Below are 20504 nucleotides of genomic sequence, written 5' to 3'. Positions count from 1 at the left end.
GGTTTAGTGGAATTTCAATGGCTACATCCTGTAAAAGAGTTCGACATAGATAGAAAAAATACCATCAACAATATTGCAGGTCTTAATTTTGATGCCAACGGCCACGTTTTTTTACCAGACTGTGGAGGCATCAAATTAAGAGTGTATTAAAATAATTTAAAGCGAAACTGAAAATAAATTTTTTTTTGCCATCTAACAATTTCTTTTTTTTTCATAAATTAATGATGCAAACAAAAAATAAAGTATAAAATATTCCACATTTTGATAATATTAATTTTATTTAACAATAACAATAATTTTCAAAAAAAAATTTAATTTTCCAATATTCTTTGATTGTTTAAAAATATAATATATAATACATGCATCTACATTATTAATTATATTCACACAGTGTTTAGTCCCGATCGGCTATTTTTAATAATATTTCGTTTTTTATTAATTTGACTCGCCAGATCGGCAACCAAGGTCGCGTTAAATTTTGTCTTTTTAGGTAAATTTCTTCTTTTTATTGAATTTTTATAGTGCACATTCAATTCAACAAGTCGGTCCGGTGTAACGCGTTACCGCTAACACATCCCCTCTCCTCTGTCATCACACACCAGCTTGGGTGGTTTTACTTTTTCGAGTGTTGTGGTTTTTTTTATATGGGCCGTTCATTGTAAAAGTGGTGTAATTCCAAATTGTCACAGTTTGTCATATATTTCATTAAAAAAGAAAAGCAACTCCAAAAAATTTCAAAATAAATAAAAAATTGAAAACAGACTGAGTGAACACTTGTTTTCCTACGCATCAATTTACAATAAGCTCGTTATTACAAAATTCAATTACCAGGAGATAATTCCCTTATATAATGAACGAAACATATGTCTTACTGACAGTGAGTACACTAGTGTGTACAGCTAGTAGGTCTTCTGTATATACGGCGAGTATATCTCACTTACGTTGTATAAAATAATTTATAAGAAATACAAATTAATAATAGTGTAAGTTATATAAAAATCACTTTTTATCATTTTGTTATATGGCCACTACGCCATATCTACCGTGATAATTGTGGTCCAGTCTTAAACGTTCCGGCTAATCAATTAGTGGATATTTATTATTAAAGGAGTTAACGCCCATACACCATGTTATTAAACATCCTATGAAACTATCTATATAGTTGAGTAACCAGTACCTGAATTACATTGTCCGTGTTAGTAAACATGTACACAATATTTGTACGATGTACTGTGTATCCTAAAATAAATGCGCCACGTTAATATTCTGATAAACCATAATAATAATATACGTGATGTATATTTTTTGGAATTGTTAAATTTTTTAATATTATTAACTCTCACTTTTCTTCCTATATTTAAATGTTGTCGCACTCGTATTAACGATTATTTAGAGCAGAACCGTTACTGTTGACCTAAAAAATGTAGTTTATTAAATTACAAAAAAAGAGAGAATTTCTATGCAAAAAAAAAATCCAATTTACATACGTCTAAGGTGATAATTTAATATTATAGTATGGTTGTATCCCATATACGTATCTTTATTAACAAGCTGACTCTTGATGTCATAGAAAAATGAATATCATACAAATGTTGATAACATAAGCCAACTATTATTATAAGAATGGCAAATAAAATGTATGCCAGCTATATTTTTCAGAAATATATAAAAATAGTACTAATTTATAAGGTAACAATTCTAGATTGTTGGAAATTAGGTTAAAATTAAAATGTAATACATTCCTACAGTATGTAGTTCTTACGCAGTATTATATTATATGTACTCTGTATACTTACATGACTCATGACCGTATAATATTATTATAGAAACTAGATAGGAAATTATTTAGTGTAAAAAACACAACACTTTACATATTAAGTATACGTGTATATATTATTATATAATATTTGATTTTTTTTTAATTTTATGAACAATGGTATATATATTTCTCTAGGTATAGATTAGAGAAATAACAATAGTTTATTTTCTATTTATCTTTACGCTTTAAGTATATGTTGCTTAATAGCCTTGTGGGCTACATAGCTTAATAAACTCAATTAAAAGAAAAAGAAATTCCATTTAAATAAAACTAAAAATATTTATGTAATATACTATAGCGAGAATAGCTTACAGACTATACCGAAGTAACACATACTTAGCTCTCACATTAAACAATAATTACGATTCTACGCCTAAGACACTTGAGTGACATAATAATAATAATAATAATAATAATAATAATAATAATAATATAATGTTTTAAATAGAATAAATAAGAAAAATAATATTTATATAGTTAGATATTATAGCACTATCATTAAAGTATCTATACAATAATTTTGGCTTATTGCTGATTTAAATATTATTAGGAAGAAAAAATGATTGTTTATCATGGAATAATGGTAATTGAAGTGTCACGAATGACGATTATTATTTGTAAAATTTAAATAAGGTAACGTGCATACGTTCATAACTAGGAGTTACGACGCATGGGCTATATCTGTTTAGCTTATGATGAGCAATAAATGTAATAAATAATAATAAACATTATTTTCCGAGAGATCTTGCCGGTAGAATAAACAAAAAGTTGTTCCATCGTCACCGGTGACTAGAAACACGCCGAAGACACACAAATATGATAAAAGATATAAGTTACAAATCGTACATAATCAAATATTACATTTAAAAACGCGTTTTTTAAAAGCAATACTAATCGGTTGTCGTATGAATTCGGTGGAATATAGTCCATTTAACCGGATCTCATTTTCAATTTGGTCATTGCAGTGTTGAGATGCAACATTTCTAAATTTAGTTGGGTCATCAGGTTGTTGAGTTGCTCGACGGAATCTAGGATCTCTGCTTTTTGGGTGTGTGGATTGTAACGGACTTCGAAAGGTCGTGACATGGTGGACACCCATTTCCTGTACACCAAGCAATTGCAACAATTTATAATAGTATTCATTTTTATAAATTTAATAAATTATGAATTAATATAATTTAATAGGTATTAATAATTAAAAAATATCAACTTTTCAGGAAGACTATCTAAATGTTCATAAATTTATAGTAGATCCATTTAGACAAAAATTTAGAATTAATTCGATTATTTTTAAAACGTTATATAGACACCATAATTTTAAAATGAGAAACATGTATATTTTTTCTCAACTTTGAAAGGGAAAATGCGATTTTTAAAAATTGTTGTGTAAGTTATGTCATTAATTTTATAGTTGGAATATTTATAAGTCAAATATTTTTTTCTTTTTTTTTACCTCTTATATATATCCGGAGTTAAAACTTTTTTATAAAAATTTATTTTGACTTGACGACAATGGAACAACGAAACAACCGAAGCAATTCATTTCCCTTTCGTTATTACCACTTACTTTCGCTTCCATTTTACAAAATTGATAGCCTAAACCAGTCCGGTAATGTTCACGCTAAAAATCAACTCATGATATTATGATTCTTCCTCCCCCCCTCACCACGCTGATAAGTGTTATTTATCAATAGCAAACTACTAACCACTGTTGTGTTAATATTTACCTGAATTTGTCTTTAGCGTCTTCGAAGCTTTCGGCGACAAAGTAGATTGGTTGGTATTCTTGGTCTTGGTACGGTTGAACCGCCGTGATAGACGGTTCGAACGGTCTGAGTTCGGGTTTGCCAGAAACTGCGTGCAAAAGTTCACCGTAAGCAGACAAGAGTCCGGCACCGTAAGCCTTCACTTCTCCGTGTTCCTTGCAAAGTCCGAATTCGATGGTAAACCAGTACACCTGTATCGTGGGTAAGTGAGTATTAAAAACGTATTGAACATTTTTTTTTTTTGAGTTTCACAAAACTTACGGTCGAGAGTTTTTCGATTTCTTCGTCGGACGCTCCCAGCGAGGCCAAGCCCAATTCTTGTGAGAACTGAGCAAAACTCGGGTCGGCCAATAACGGCATGTGTCCAAGAACTTCGTGGATGTAATCGCTATAAAAAACAAATAAGAACTAATGTATTAAACTCGTATCGAACGAACTTCACGCGGCATTAGTGTGCTTTTACGACGTGAAAATCGAGTCTTAATGGCTCGATCAAAAGCTATATAGCGTTTCATTGAAGATAATCGTATTATAGTGCAAGTGGAACTTGTAATTAGCCTGGAATTTCATTACGGTAAGGAGATAAATCAATTAACGATACCGATCTCTCTATAAGGGGCCTTACGACGGTGTGCCATCAGGATAGGCAATTTCGTCATATTTAATTCAATCACGAAACACTTTATTCGCCGTTTATTGTAATAAAATTGGTTTTAGTAAGCTCGAGTAATAAATTGTTCGCCGTTCATCCCCTACCCATAATCTGACATAACCTCTCCGTGCACACCTGTCCCTTCTTTTGGAACATTTTGAAACGTTGGCATACAGAGATACTCTGCAACTATATTATACCTAAGTACCGATTTCTGCTATTCAATCAGTATTATTACTGTACGCTGAAGAAACAGTAGGAAATTTACCGTAATCGGCTTGTCGACTTAAACGTTCAATTTGTCTCCGATAACGATTGGAACGCATTTCAAATCTCGATAAATATATAACACAAATGTGCATTTATATTTAATCATGTAAAACGCTTTTACTTCAAGACGTTAAACGAGTTGAATTGCAAAAAGGTATTTTTCAATAAAATTGTTATCAAGAACATAATTTACAACCAAACTGATGCCTGGTCGCACAACGAATTTATTCATTAAACGTTCTTTAACATATGTACTTATTTTAAAACCTCATTCCTGAAATATACCTACTTTTTTCTATGTGTTTGAGAGCGTCCTCTTAAGACTGCAACGAGCAGCGTCACCCACCCATAGTTTGTAATGTGAAAACATGGTTTACGCGATTGAATACTGTAAAGGCTGTGGTAGTACTAAATTCACCAAATGTTCGTAGAAGCATAGGAGAAATATTATCCATTTATTTATACAAAGGTGGCAATTTTTTGATACACCAACTCATTGTTTTTTTATGTTTATATTTAGTTTTATGTTCTTATTAATAAACTATTAAAAATCAGTGGATTGGGTTTTTGAAAATTTAAAAACGTTTAAGCTCAGATAAAGTTACCTTCTATTTACAGTGAAATTTGACGATTTCAAAACAATTCCAAGGCAAATTTTTTGATTTGTGCAAAACTTTCTTGATAGAAAAAAATTTATTTTTCTCTTTAGAAATTACTATGATAGTCTGACAAAAAATATAAGCAACAAAGAATCCTTATTAATGTATTAACTATATACATATTTTCTGTCACTGTAGTTTTGGCTGTAAATTAAAATTTTGTAAAAAATTGTCTATACTTTACTTTTTAATAAATAGGTGGTGGGTAGCGTCCACAAAAAAACGATTTATAGTCGTTATTTTTTTTGAAACCCGTTTTCAATTAGTTCTTTTCGTTTGTGCCCTTCGGTGCTGTATGTAAGTACATTATCAAACATGACCAAACTATTGCTATGGGTATTGTTGATAATTATTATTGTTACATAATGTTTTTAATAACACTCGTACTATAATAAGGTATATTTTCACGATTGGAGACTCGTATGTAATATTAAAATTTTTTTTTTTTAAACGCTCGGCATTCATTAGGCCGATGGTCATAACCCAATGTTTTAAGAACTACATGAGATTCTATTTTTAACTGCCCAACTCATTAATGTAAGCCAATAGTCATATTAACGCAATTGCGTACCGCGCTCGTGCCCCCAGGACGTTTGTGTATCAAAATTGACTATACAGCTCGCCTGGCAATATAATATTGTATTATCTATTGTACGCCATGATCTTTGTAAAATACCGCGTACTAAATACTTCTGAAAACAAATTGCGCTTATTTTTTGCAATAAATGTTACATGTAAGTGTTAATTATTAAACGATATTGTCATGGTATACTTTTATTAAAATTCTGTTTCTTTACGGTACTTTTAGATTTTTGAAAATCATTAGTAAATCTAATAGTAAACCTATTAGTAAATCGAATTGTTTTATTAATAAAAAATAATTATTTACCAACAATTAAACTGATCGGTAACCTGTTTTGACTAATTACTTTTTTATGTTCTTAATTCTAAGAAGGAAAGAAAGACGAGCAGATAAAAAAATTACGCTCCTCCCCTTCCACATTTTTAAATGCAAGTAACAGCTCAGTCTTTATTCGTTGTTAGATTTCGACCAGTCAGTGTTTGGCAAAATTCGCAAACTAACAATGTAAAATAATAAAACTAAAATAATGTAATAATTTTTAGTGTATAATTAGTGCCTCGCGTTTAATTTGATTCCCGGTATAGTCATTAGTCAGCGGTTGTCCGGGGCAATAAAACTGTCAAAACTTAGCGTATTAAGTATAATTTTTTCACTCTAATGTGCATGTTGTCTGCTGGCCATAATAACGTTTTTACGGTCTCATCGATTTAACGATATCGTTTATTTTATGCGTTTTATATATTATTTTTACTATAAATATATGCGTCATGGTCATACGTTTTTTCTTTTATAAACGATTTGCCAGTCAATAACATAACGCATATGGGTACACATAAATGCTGTACTTACGGTTCTGGGGTGTGGAACGGGGTGGTACTGTGCCGAATGTATTGGGTGCTCTGGAACACACGGAACGCGAGGCTGGCGAGGAAATCGCGGGCTGTGAGCAAACCGGCTGCCGGTCTAAGTGTGAAGCCGGTGTGTTTCTTCAGAAAATCGGACATCTCGTACAGCTGTGGGATCTTGTCGGCGGTGAAGATTTTGTCGTCTTGCAGCAATTTGAACGCGTTCCTGTATTCCATGCAAAAGTGCTTGGGCATCAAGTCTAATACGGTGTTGAAAACGGCCGACCACGTGGACAGTTCGTCGGCGGTGTAATCGATTTGCGGGATAGAGTCACCGCTGCATAAAAAAAACGACTAGTTAACAAAAGTTCTTTATTGTACCGGATAAGGCACAACAATAGAAATGTATGTGAATAAACGCGACCGTACTATTTGTAATCGAAAGCGACGTTGGCGATTTCCTTCCTCCGGGCGCGGTAAACCTGGTCGGAGAAACCGGGGTGGTTCATGTCCAACTCGGGTTCGTATTTAGTCATTAAGTGGTTGCAGTTGTCCAAATCGCGGGCATGTTTCGGGAACCACGGGTCCTTAACGTTTGTGTTGTCTTCGGCTAGAACCGTAACGCTGGCCAATGTAGAGCTTTGTCTGAGGGATTTTAATAGTGATAATAAATGTTTCCTAGTTATGTCCACTTTGACCAAAATGTCGAATTTAACTCCGCGTTCCTTAGACGGTCTTGATTCAATGTGGATAACTTTGCCTTTTCCGGTCTGTAAAAAAAACGAACAAAAAATTATCGATTTACAACCAAATACAACTCGTGACTATTAAAAGCCGTGAAATACATGTTGTGTAGGCTTAGGTAAACGAGGAACTGGCTTAATGCGATTTTACAGATAATAGCATTAAAACCAAAAAAGACTAACTAAGTTTTGTACATAAAGTTCGTTTACAAACAAAAATACAAACTTACGTTAATAATGTTGAGTAATCTGGCGAAGCAGCTGTCAATGTCTTCGCGTAAGCGCAGCACCAAAGTAGTCTTCTGCACGGCCAACTCCGCATCTTTGTCTTGGCTTGCAGACTTTTCCAATAGTACCTCCTCCTCTGTAAGTCCAGCATCTGTGGATAACATAAACCCGAAGGCGATATAATTAAAGCCCATCCACTGCGGAAATGGAATAATAGGTTTCCGGAAACATAAGAAGAGCAGGTAATAGGATGAACAGACCGCGCAATTTCATCACTGCCAAAGTGATGTTCCGGTTCTTTTTTGAACCACTCGCCTGTATATAATCGGTACTTCTTCGTTCGAAATACATTATTTGACGTATCAAAGGGCAGAGAAGTATAAAATTGTAAACGCTTTGTACTTTAACGTGGGAGAAATCGGAAGTGAGTTTTCTCCCATTTACCATTAAAAATTGACTTTGAACCGGATCGTTAATTTCCGAGTTTTACAACATAAGAATGATTGAACAAATAATGCACAATTGCACAAAAATATTCCAAATAATTTATTTATTCGTATGAATAAAGTGAGTTTTCTCCCATTCCAAATAATAATCACGGTTTTGTCTATTTCTTTTGTTTGGGAAGTCGCTTTATAATTATTAATAATTTATTTACCTGAGTCGTCATATTCCGACGACGGTTCAGACGATTCTTCGGTAAAAGACTCTATTTTGTAAAAAAAAAGCAAAAATAAAATAAAATAAAACAACTAAAGAAAATTAAAAATATACCTTGTTCGTTGAGTTTTTCTTCAGATTCAAAACCCTGGTCTTCGTATTCCAATGGGTTAACTAATAAAAAATATAATTATTATAAAGCGAAAATAAAATAAATAATAATACTTGAGAGCGCATGCAAAATAAAATAACATATAAATTCATGCAATAAAAATGATAGGAAGCCTGTAAAACATGTCATGGCTATTGAGTACAGCGGAGCATAATTTTAGCACAAATGTATTTCTAGCAAATATAAACCACAAAATGTATTGTATACATAAAATAGACGTTGGTGTTTGTTTTTTTCCCAATTATCGAAACCGAAGATGGTTTTTTGTTACACTTTTTAACCTTCATAAATCATAACAATGGATGCATTAAAAAAACTTATCAAAACTGGTTTTATTACTTTTGTTGTTACTATTATTATGTTTTGTATCGTCATTATTACACAGATTGCATAATAACAAATACTTCCAATAATAATAATATTATGATGGTGCTAAAATTATGTAAGAGTTCGGCGAGGCGAAAAGTGGTTTTTCGGCTATTGTTTTGACGTCGCGGCAGTATTAAATTGACGGATCCCAATGACATTTACAACGTGGTGTCGCGTATAAATAAACAAAATTCTAATAGAAAAAAGCAGAAAAAAACGAACCGAAAAAAAAACATTTTCATTAATTAATTAAAAAAAAATCAACCAGATTCGATGTAACAAAACAAAACGAATGGACGACAAAAAAACCAACAGATGATGAAACTACAGGCTACAGCGCACTTACTTTGAGCTTGGTGTTGACGCTGCAGTTGACTGGCGAAATGCGTTACGGCTGCGTCGGTCGCCAAAGAGGCGTCCAACAGCCACAAGCAACACACGGTAGCCATTTTGTCGTTTGGTACGTACATGGCGATACGAGTCGACCGTTTAAGTCAAAATAAAAATAAATCAAATATATAAAAAAATGTTTTTAAAAAAATGAACGTTAACGTTTGTAATGCTGTTATAGCTAAGCTAACACCGAACAGCAAACACCGGCTGAGCTGTCGGACATCCGACTTATGCAGAAACGCGTGCCGACGACGTAATGATAGCCGTGTCCGCTCGTTTCAACTATCAAGACACATACACACACACTAAACAAGTGACCCTTAAACAATGTCAACCACATATTATTTTTTTCATTTCCGAGTGGATTTTTTTTTTTGTGTCAATATAGTAATCGCGTCAACACGTTTTATTGTTTTTATCGATCGTTACAGACCATATCTCTCTCACTCTCGCTCATCAATGGTTCGGAAACGGGTATTGTCGCCGATTTATGACGGCGTTGCTCTTGGTATCGTCGGCAAGTGACAACCGTCAAGGAGGTCCGCCCGTTCCGGTTTTACCCGGAAAACGGAAACGTATCTACTAATTATTTTTTTTGGCACCAACGAATGTGTAATGATATTGCAATACCATCACCTATCGGCTATTACCCGACGTCCGGGCACGAATAATAATTATTAAGTCCACCACCTCGACGTTAAACTGAATTATCTATCATCGCCTCATCAGGGTCGCTTACCGTCTGCCAATTCGCGGGCTTCCTCGAGTACGGCCTGTTTGGTTTGTTTGACGACGAGCGTCTCAAATCTGGCGTCGTCCACGAGCGAACGTCTCCTTGCCGGATATCCATTCTGAAAGCACACGGAAACGGTTAAAAAAAACAATATTAAGCAACGTTAAACTTCCAAGAGATTCATAATGAAATCACATCGAAGCTAAAAATAATTACTCGGACGGATAAGGGAACAACAACGACTATAATAATTATATTATATTGTTGTTATTACCTACATTTTTAACCACTTTGTACGACGTAACGTCGCTCGTTATTTCGTACACGCAGTATAATAATTATAGTAATAATAATGATCATGTATTAACATGCATTGTGTTCGGATATCACCTTGAAAGCTTCCCAGTGCTGTAGTGTCGACGGTAGGTATTCAAACCTAATAACGTATATTGAAAAAAAAACCAAAAAAAAAAAAAAAATAGGGGAAAATAGTCAGACGAAATAATCGTGTTGAGAACGCGCAACAATAGTATTATTATACGTATACAGGTATGGGCTGTGGCTCACATGGGGTGGTGCAATGTAACTGACACTATCTGATGACGTGGATTAATAATAATTACCTACTCTCGAGACGTCGGGTTTTAATTTGAAAATCGTGTCAAAAACACCAACAACGCACACACACACATAAACGAAGGGACGAGAAGCATATATAATATGTATGACATCGAGTCAGTGCGCGTTTGTTTAGCTGACCCACGCGTCGGCGTTGAGGCCGGATGAAAAAAGTTTGATATTATTATTATTATTATTTCCATTATCATTATATTGTTATTCGGTATTTCGCTATTGTCTGAGACGTATATTATACGCGCAGAAGAAAAAAAAGGTTGATGTTTTTTTTTTCTCCACTCTAGATTATTTGGCGCAATCAAAAAAGAAAGAGTCGTTTTATTGCGCACAGTTTCTTCACGCGGTCACGTATGATAATGGACGACGGTATATAAAAAAAAATCACACGAAGCTGCCAGAAAAAGGCGATGTGACCGTGAAAGGAAAATCCGGAAAAATTGTTATTCTTGATGCACGTCATTCAGCCGGCTTAACACTCTTATGTGCACTGAGCGGGACCCTGGCATACGTGCTGATATAGTCAAGACTATTTTTTTATTTGAAACTTGAATAACGCAATCTTTTGTGGGTTTTTCCGGTGCGGTACCCTGCAGAGAGTTCGACCATACCGTTCGTTAACGTTTATAATATGGACATAATACAATAGGCTGTCGCGCAACGGTAGGTAAAAATCGACGGCTTTAAAGCTCGAGCAAAAGGCCACGTCTCGACCTCGGAATTCCGCACGCCGCTCAACGGTTTTCACTGATCCATTACACGCCCTTGTGACTTTTCGAATAAGAGAAACAGGAGTGGAAGTATAAGAAATAAAAAAAAACGGAAGATTTTAGGTCAATGACGTGCACGAGGTGTTCTCCACTCGATACAACGTAATAGCACGGTGAGATAAAAATACGAAGCAAAAAATAAAAAATAAATGATAAAAGAAAATCCGATAATTAGCCGAAATGCATGGCTGTTCGTTTTAATTATTGTTTCTGTAATTTAGTCATCGCTGCGTTCGCTCTTCGACATTATACGAGTTTTTTTCCGTCTAAAATCATTATAGACTATAGTCTCTCTCCGGTTTGCCTTGACCTAGCTGATGGACTATTAACGCAGGCGAAACAAGGGCGTCCCGTTACCGGTTGGATGTTATCCAGCGGAAGGACATCGTCGTCGCCGGTGTTTTTATTATTATTATATTTTCGATCAAAGTACCTAAAATTAATACACACACACACACACAACCGATTCCCTTCTTTCGGACGCCATCGACTCGCACCGTCCGGGTCCGAGGGATTTCAACGACTTCTGTCGTCCGGTTTTTTTCTTGTGCAGTGAAAAAATTACAGAAAAGGTACATATATATATATACATTATAATATACACGTGTTGAGGTTTTTATTTATTTTTGGTTTTTTTGTTTTCTCGGCACGGTTACCCGGGTTCAATTGAAAAATGAAAGTGCACGCGGTCAACGGTATTTTGCACGGCCGATTAACCATAGCCGCCGTCGACGACGGAAGTGAAAATAATGGTGTGCGCGCACGATGGGTTTATTGGTCACGTTTGTCGGCCTCTGATAATCTAATATTACAATGTTGTAATCTCCCCGGTGTTGTTACTACATATTAACATACATATTATTACAAATACTTACCCGGTCACCACATCCAATAACAATAATAATAATACCTATCTAACGACAGGCGCGGGACTTCATGTTTTGGAAGCAGGCAAGTACGATCAAGTTGATATTTAGTCGTTTGCAACAATATACCTACACCCGGATATGGGAAACTAAAATATTATAATATGGATTGTCAACACCAACCGGTTGTCGTATGTGTGGGTATAATATGAACGAGTTTTAAACGCTAAATAAACGATATCGATGTTAATGATATTAATAACATAATATAGATCACGTTTTGCGGAATCTCCGGAAATGAAAAATCCCAAGGTTCTTGTCCATATCATGGCAAGGCTGAAAGGGAGAGGTATGAATCGTTTGCTCGGAGAACGTACCGGTAGATACACATTTCCGATACGCCATAGCTGATGCTGGTAGCTGCGTTGTGTGCACCATAATTATAATATAAAATTGTATTATTATTGTAAATCGTGCAAGTGTTTTTGAAGACCAAACAAAAAAAGACCTTCGGACCGGTGTCGGTGGAAAAAGTCGCTGTCGTTTCGATTTGTATAGACGCGACACAGAGAAGTCTGATGTGTTTGTTTACCGGTACACGGCAGAAACAACTCCCGAGGGTAGAAGATAAACCGGATGAGGCATGTCGATTGCATACACAAAACGCCGTCTCACAAAAAGATGCGCCAGCCAACCAGATGAGGCGCGTACAGCAGTAGTCATAATATTATTATAATTTATTATTTATGTGTGTAACATGAATTATGATGCAGCGTTAAGTGTAATGCACGGAAGCCGTTTGACAACTACTCAAGACGCGCCATAATAAATCTCAATAACATTAATTCGTGACTGCCGGTCAAAATTGTAAACGAAAAGGTCCACGTGGAACTAGTTAGTTTAATAGGTAATAACCGGTAATTTTGTTTTTGTCGCATTCTTAGTTGGTCTAATATACCTACCGCGTTGCTTTTCTTAAAGCAGGTTACGTTTGCTGCTCAACAAAAACAAATTAATCGGTAATTTATTACTATTTTGTCCCGACCATCCGCAGGTATAAAATATGTTTAACATGTACAAAAAATAACGAAAGACAGACATCTCATACTATGCATTGCTCAACAAAAACCCGATCATTGAAAATTATAAATAAAAAATCTAGTTCTTCCTGTTGGTCAAGGGGAAACTGTATACCAAATTTACCATATAGTATGAAATAATAATAGAATATCATTAATGTCGTTTACCTCGATGCTGTACGACTTCTTGATGGCGAACATTTCTCGGCTCTTCTGGGCTGCTGCAAGTGCCATGTTTACTTGCGGTTTTTCTTTGGCTACTACTTTTCCTCTTCCAAGACTATACAACAACACTCCGTAAGCTCCAAACTCCAGCGTAAAATCCGGCGTGAATTAGATCACCAAAAAAAAACTGCGGGGCGACGCGAGTTTAAAAAAAATTTTTGCAAATAATGCGCGGGTCGACAACTTGTCTAGTTTCGTTATAGTGGTTATTAATCTCTTCCCGACGAGAGATATACAATAGACTTTCGAAAACGTGTACTATCAGATGTGCTCTCGAAATCGACAACAGATTATCGAATACTAGGGAGTATTCGAAGTAGGACTTCTCGGATTTTTCTGTGACCGGACGAGAAAAATCGGAAAATTGCTTATCCTCTATTTGTCGCTATTAACGGCTAGAGAACCCGAAACAAATACAAGTATGTTTACGTCGACCGGCGGCTGAACACGCGTGTCACGTGCACTCGGATGCGAATGAAAAGACAACCCCGTACCGGCACTCGGGCTCTTTATATAAAGGGACGTCGGCCGCCGTTCGTGCCCCCCCTCCAGCCACCCTGCGTCCGGCCGAGCCCGCGGCCACCCCAGCCGCCCGATGGGGATTTCCACGGGTTCCCCCTACCGACGGATGCGGCCGTTTCCCCCGCCGCTACGGCCAGCTGCTGTCGCCGCGACGGCCACCCCTCCGATTCGCCGCGATGCTGATAACCTTATGCGGCAGCAACATTTTCACGACGCCGATCGCCGCGGCCGTTAAGGCGGCGACGGACGCCGTGCACAATGCACACGGCATGTCCGCAATTAATATTTTCCTGCTGCTGCTGTCGCACACTTGTTACTTGCGATGAGCATGTAGGACGCCACCGCTACAGCCGTCACGTTGTCTGATCGCTGTACCGACCGTCGGCACTTGATCGAAAACCGTTGTCGCGATATAGACCACTCTTTATGATACTTGCCGAAGATAATATAGTATACAATTATTTTACAAAACCAACCATACTTAAATAAGTTGTAAGTTCTTTAGCACATAACATGGAACAACGCCAAATTCATTATGCATAGGCATATATATCAAAACTATCAGCATTTTGCTCGTTTCACAAATTCTATTGAACCACACCTATATAATTTGGTGGAACACCAAATTATTTATTACATATTATAAATTTGTATTTTCTATATACAATTAAAACATAAACAAACGTTTTATGTATGAACACTGGCTATATAATATTTACCCATGGGTCTAGAAGCTAACGATTTCGCTATCACTAATTACTACCAATAGGGTTGTTAACTTTATTTGTTTTTAATATCTGGTAGTTTCAACTGTTTTAATTAATATACAATTTATACTAATAATCGGTCCACAATTTTTATGTAAAAATTGGTAACAACCGAACTTGCTCAATATTATATCTTCTTTTTTAAATTTACGGCATTGAATTTAGAAACGCAGTGAAAACACGGCGAGATCTTTGTAGTATTTCCATTTTATGTTTATATGAATAATAAAGTATTTCCACTAAATTGATTTCATTATTACCGTCAACTTTAATTTACTGGTATTTAATTGCAATACAAATATTCTACTAGACGTGATATTATGGCGAATGTTCGATAACCAGTTCTTAATAAATATTTATCATGTTGAGACGTTACAAAACTGACGTGAAGTGTAGTGTAGTGGACAATGCCACTATACAATATTACATTTTGTTTTTTGATTACTGAAACTGATTTTCAATTTTCCAAAAAAAAAAGTTTAGTTTTTAATTTTCTGAAGGTATAAATATAGTTTAAAACAGAAAAAATCACTAGAAGAAAAAAGGGGAATAAACTAGTATTTTTATTTTTACAAATTAACTATTATTGAACTAATTTAGGCTTAATTACATTTATGAATACATTGATAAATTAACCTTAATAGTAACCTAAAATATTTTTATTAAATGTTGAAAATATTTTTAACTGATTCCTTATTTAATTGTGAAGAAACCAGGTATACTTACATAACACATTATTCTTACAATAGATCGGAAAACAATTACTTAAGTAATTATAAATTATATTAATAAAAAGTAAAACTAAAGACTTCATTATTTTTTGGAATTAAGTTTTGGCCTAAATTTAAAAAAGTTTAAAAGCTGGTAGCATTGTTTCAAGCTAACATTATTTTTATACAAAACCTATTATGTAGATTATCTTCAAAAAAATCCTGGGGATAGAATAGTATTTTGATTGTAAGACGAGCAAAGCTAGTATATTTATATTTTTAAAAAAATATTATAACTATACTTTAACAAAATTATATTAAATTTTATATATTTAATTATTATTGTCAGTGTGAACCTAGTTTTTCTAAAAAACATACTAAAGTCCGTATTTATCAACTAAGTAAAATAACACATTTTCTAGAAATGCTAAAAATATACAATACATGTACCTATTTATTATTTAATAAATTTACATAACATACATTAATCGCTTTTAAATTAGAACATTGTCTACATTCAGCCAAAGGATATAGGTTATTTTATGGTCTATTAATTATTATATAACAGGTCTGATAGGATATGCATATACATATATTTTTTAATATTGTAACGTTTAAATTTAATGAACATTGCATGGCACACCTGTTGACGGTTTGTCATCATCATATTAACCATATGTTAATAGTTTAGTGTATACGATTGCGAGATGCCCACCGCACGTTAATGTGTACCTCAAAAATATATCTGATTTGTTATAAAGTTGTTTCACGATATGTGAAATTTTTTTTAGACTCACGTTTCAAAATTATGTATTAAATAGATCACTAAGAAGTCACGGGGAGGGTTTTTATTCAAACCAACAACTTTTTTACGTATCGGACTGATATTAATTATCAATATAGCTGTGTCGATTTTCTTATTATTAATCTATATTAGAACTTATGTTTAAAGACATTTTTGATAATGATGGTAAGTTGTTAATATTTTATTCGATTTTTAAAGTTAAATCCTCGTACTAGGATGTCAGTAAGGAAAGGGTTAAAATTCTGTAACTGATGATGTTAAACAGCATAAATACTCATTAAAAATGTACATCAACAATTAAAATATATTATTCTTATATTATTATTATTATGCTTATGGCATGTTAACTTAATAAGGTTCTACGGAAGCACGTTGTATGTTTGCAAACTTAGCATTTGTTTTCCGTTCCTTTGTTTTTTCAATAAAATGTCATGACATCTACAGGTAATTCTTAAGCTTTTGCTATATTTCCTGTATTGGGAGTCATGTATATAAATGCTACTGTTTTGTTGGCGAAAAGTCACTGCCGCGTTTCTAAAACATTGTAATTACAAGGCCAAAAATATATAATAATACAATAATTGTCTTAATATTGTGTTAGGTTTGCGTAAGTTCATTTTGCACCATAAATCATTTCTATATAATTTATAAGCCTTGTACCTATTATCAGTTTCAAAATGAAAGGAATTAAATATATAGGGTCTGGAGATTATAACTTGAAATGAGCAAATGCATGATGAGTGTGTTCGGAAAATAAAGTAAACCCAAAAAAAGTAAGTTTTATATTTATAAGTTTGGGTGAATAAAACTTTGTTAGGCATTAAAAAAATAGCAGTTGGACTACCATTACCTGTTTATTCGAAAGTGGTAACTTGCTTAAAATACTCAATTAATTTTCAATGTTTTGATGCTAATTACTAGTTTTGAATAAAGGGTTCTCAGTCTAATTTTTAGACTCTTAAGACAGAAGTTAGGTTAGGTCGATAAGAGGACTGTATATATTCAAACTGCTCAACTATAAAACAAAACGTTGCTTACTATAACATAGCTTATACAAATATTTTTGTTCGGGTGAAAGGTATTTAAGACAAATTTAAAATATAGATTTTTATAAAGGTTTTATAAAAAAAAAAAGTAATGTTAAATATAAACATTTACAAATATTGTGATATTTTCTTGTATTAGATATTATATGTATCTATATAAATTACTTTTTTAGCGTGCCGTGAATAGTTTTGTAAGTATTACATTTATATATTGTTATACATTGTTACTGAGAGGCGTGAACTTAATAAACTATAAGCTTAAACGCCAGAACATAAACAACAGTTAGAAGTGTGTGAATTGGTAAACGATTTTTAATCGTTTAAGCAATTACTGACCAATAATTACACCAAGAACCAATTATAACATTCGTGTTATATGTCTTATAAGTTTGAACTATACACTATACTGCTATTAACAGTTTTGGTACCTACGGGAAAAGAACATGACATCATTGCAAAATCAATAAATTACCCATAGACGCGTATTCAGAGCATTATGGCATCAAGGTAAATAATTCGAAAAAATTAAATTTACAAATGTGTTGGTTGGAGAGTACATAGTCTAATATATCTAATCGGCTTTTAATTATTTAACCATAGTAACTTATTAGGTACATATTAATTAAACTGATGTGTGCACACTACATGTGCAAAACAGCCTAAATTTGTTCAGTGTTTTGAATCTTCTTATGATATTGTTAAATAAATTACTATAATAATATTGAATTCAGTAGCTGAATTTTTAAGACAGATGACTATGAGCAATTTATTTTGTGGACTGCTGACAATGTTAAAAATGAATAAGGTATTGTAACATAAATGTATAAAACAAAAAATATATTTATTTAAAACCTACAAATTATTATCTAGTGTAGCTTAAATAAAATAGAATGTGAACATGATGTCGATGAAGCATAAGATTGGTTTTTGGGATTGTGTGATGGCTGGAAGCGCTATAGAAAGAATTCAAGTGCATAGCCTTACACCACGCCCTTGATGAATGGAACTGAAAAGGCAATGGTATTACGATCAATAGAATTTTTTAACTTTTTTTCTATATGTATTTGTTCTGTATATTTTCTTTATCATGGAGGTAAAAAGTACAATTTTGACCATGTCAATTATCTCAATTTTTTTTGTAACTAAAAAAATGGATAGTAATTACTCATTAGTTAGGAGAATAAACAAAACAACAACTTTTTTAAAAATAGTTAACATTATAATAATAAATATCGAGGGATTTATTTAAAAACCGTACAATTTGCATTATATTTATACGGGGTTTATATGTGCAAAAACATTCGTTAAGTGTCTAAGGACAGTATACAAACATATACGATAATATGCGTTCAAAATACAGCCCCAGATATATTGGGCCACTATTTTTATGTTTATGTTTGCAAACAATGTTATAGTATATTTTATTGTTTTCTCAAATACCAGGAACTTAATTAAAACAAAAATATATCTTAAAGAACAATTACTAAACATCTGGAAATAAGTGTACTTCATGGTAACTCATATTTTAAAATTGGTTTTATCAACCTATTAATTACTTGTTACCTCTAAGTTATAATTAAAATAAATATACCTTGTTTGTTTGGCAGCAGGGACAATACCTTTGTAATTCTGGTTCTTAGAGAGGAATAGTCGAGTATTTTAATTTTTACAGTAAAGCCAAAGTATCTACTTCCCTTAATAAACTCGTTTTATTTTATTAGGTACTTAGTAATTAGTATGAAAATAATTAGTTAAAGAACCAATCAGAACAGTTTATTTGTATATAAATTTCCTGTTATCTAAAAGAATAATAAATAATAAAAAAACAGAAAACCAAGTACAAATAATCGTACGAACTTGAATTAAACTTAATATGATTTATGAGCATTACTATATTTTTGAATTCAAACAACAAATTTCCCTGACAGTTTTTAATGTCATAAGTATACATTTAATTATCGCATTTCTTAATGTGATATAACGTGTAGCACGTAGTTGTTTTTAGCAATAGTTAATTAAAACTTTATTTAAATATAAAAACTACGTTTATGCACTATCATACAAATAAGATTTATTTATGTAAGATGACTTTGATAACATAAATAAGTTCTAAAATATTATTGGTAAATGTTTAGATAAAATATTTATGTTGTACATGTGCCAAAGTAATGAAACCAAGTCAGTGGCCACTTTAAATAAGGATGATAAGTTAGTTTTTTTGTTTGAATAAACGTATGTCATCATAATAATGAATTAGTTGAAACGGAAATTTTATTATGTTTCCAGTAAGGCACTTAACCTTTTGAAGAAGTACATGGTTAATTAATAAAGCAATAACAATATAATGTTGACACGTATTTCAGGTTTTAAATTTTAAATGTTATTTGTTTATACTACGGCACACGATCAAGATCATAACGATACACAATGTCAAGATCTACTTCGAGTTAAACGAATTATAATAATTTGTTTAGTTTTTCAACAAAGTGAGTTAAAATAATTTGGTTTTGAGATCATTGAAAAATGGAACGTTTGCTCTAAATGTAACTCAAAACTCATTATAGGTATTTATTTAATATATTTTGAAATTAAATAGATATGATCTTATATTATTAAAATAAATACAATTCGATTTGTATTATATTTATATATTTAAATTAATACACCCAGAAATTGTATTTAATATCAATTACATAATGACAATAAATCTGTACCATATATTATTATTGCTTGTGAACTAGATATATTTTTAATTTGTAATTTGAAACAAAAAATTACTTATCTGGCATTAAATCCTCGATTCAATGCCAAATCAACTAATGTTGATCTAGATAAAGTGCGTGTGGAATGAGGAAAAAATATATATTTTTACTATCACGAATAAGTAGATTACCTCGAGTTGAACACCTTCGTTTTTTGGTGCATTTAATTAAAAAAACATTTATAACAAATATAATGTACTTCAGCATTAATCCAAAAACTCGTTCAAGCCGATTCAGTGGCGTACCTAGGGGCTAGGAATTTATCAATAGTGGAAGACGTTCAAAATTATAAACATATACATTATAAATCATAAAGTTATCATCTGCTATTTAAAATTAAGAAACTGAAAAATGACTATTTCACTTTTTACCATGCTAATTGTCTATACATTTTATTAAAAAAAAATAGAATTAATATCTATAAACG

At 32.9% G+C, this 20504-nt stretch overlaps 1 protein-coding gene across 4 annotated transcripts; it reads right to left on the bottom strand.

The window, feature by feature from the left end:
- Positions 1 to 1874: 1874 nt before the first annotated feature.
- On the bottom strand, positions 1875 to 13946 carry LOC126833176 (tyrosine 3-monooxygenase). 4 transcript variants are annotated; one of them, XM_050564323.1, is made up of 11 exons: positions 13409 to 13946; positions 9900 to 10010; positions 9113 to 9185; positions 8340 to 8399; positions 8224 to 8274; positions 7568 to 7716; positions 7024 to 7364; positions 6599 to 6931; positions 3847 to 3973; positions 3547 to 3776; positions 1875 to 2921 (listed from the first exon to the last, which is right to left on the bottom strand). In XM_050564323.1, the coding sequence occupies exons 1-11, from the start codon at positions 13472 to 13474 to the stop codon at positions 2750 to 2752; spliced, it is 1713 nt and encodes a 570-aa protein (XP_050420280.1). In that variant the 5' UTR covers positions 13475 to 13946; the 3' UTR covers positions 1875 to 2749. The 4 variants fall into 4 exon arrangements, with proteins under 4 accessions (XP_050420280.1, XP_050420277.1, XP_050420278.1 ...); XM_050564320.1 differs by lacking the exon at positions 9113 to 9185 and having other exon boundaries at positions 9899 to 10010; XM_050564321.1 differs by lacking the exons at positions 8224 to 8274; positions 9113 to 9185 and having other exon boundaries at positions 9899 to 10010.
- Between the last annotated feature and the right edge of the window lie 6558 nt (positions 13947 to 20504).

This window comes from Adelges cooleyi, unplaced genomic scaffold (assembly GCF_023614345.1).
Source record: "Adelges cooleyi isolate 19-005CV unplaced genomic scaffold, UGA_ACOO_1.1 ACOO_flye_CR_arks_rails_tigmint_CR_PRNA_2, whole genome shotgun sequence".
NCBI lineage: Eukaryota > Metazoa > Arthropoda > Insecta > Hemiptera > Adelgidae > Adelges > Adelges cooleyi.
The sequence above is the reverse complement of the archived record's forward strand: the minus strand, read 5'-3'. Positions and strand labels throughout refer to the sequence as shown.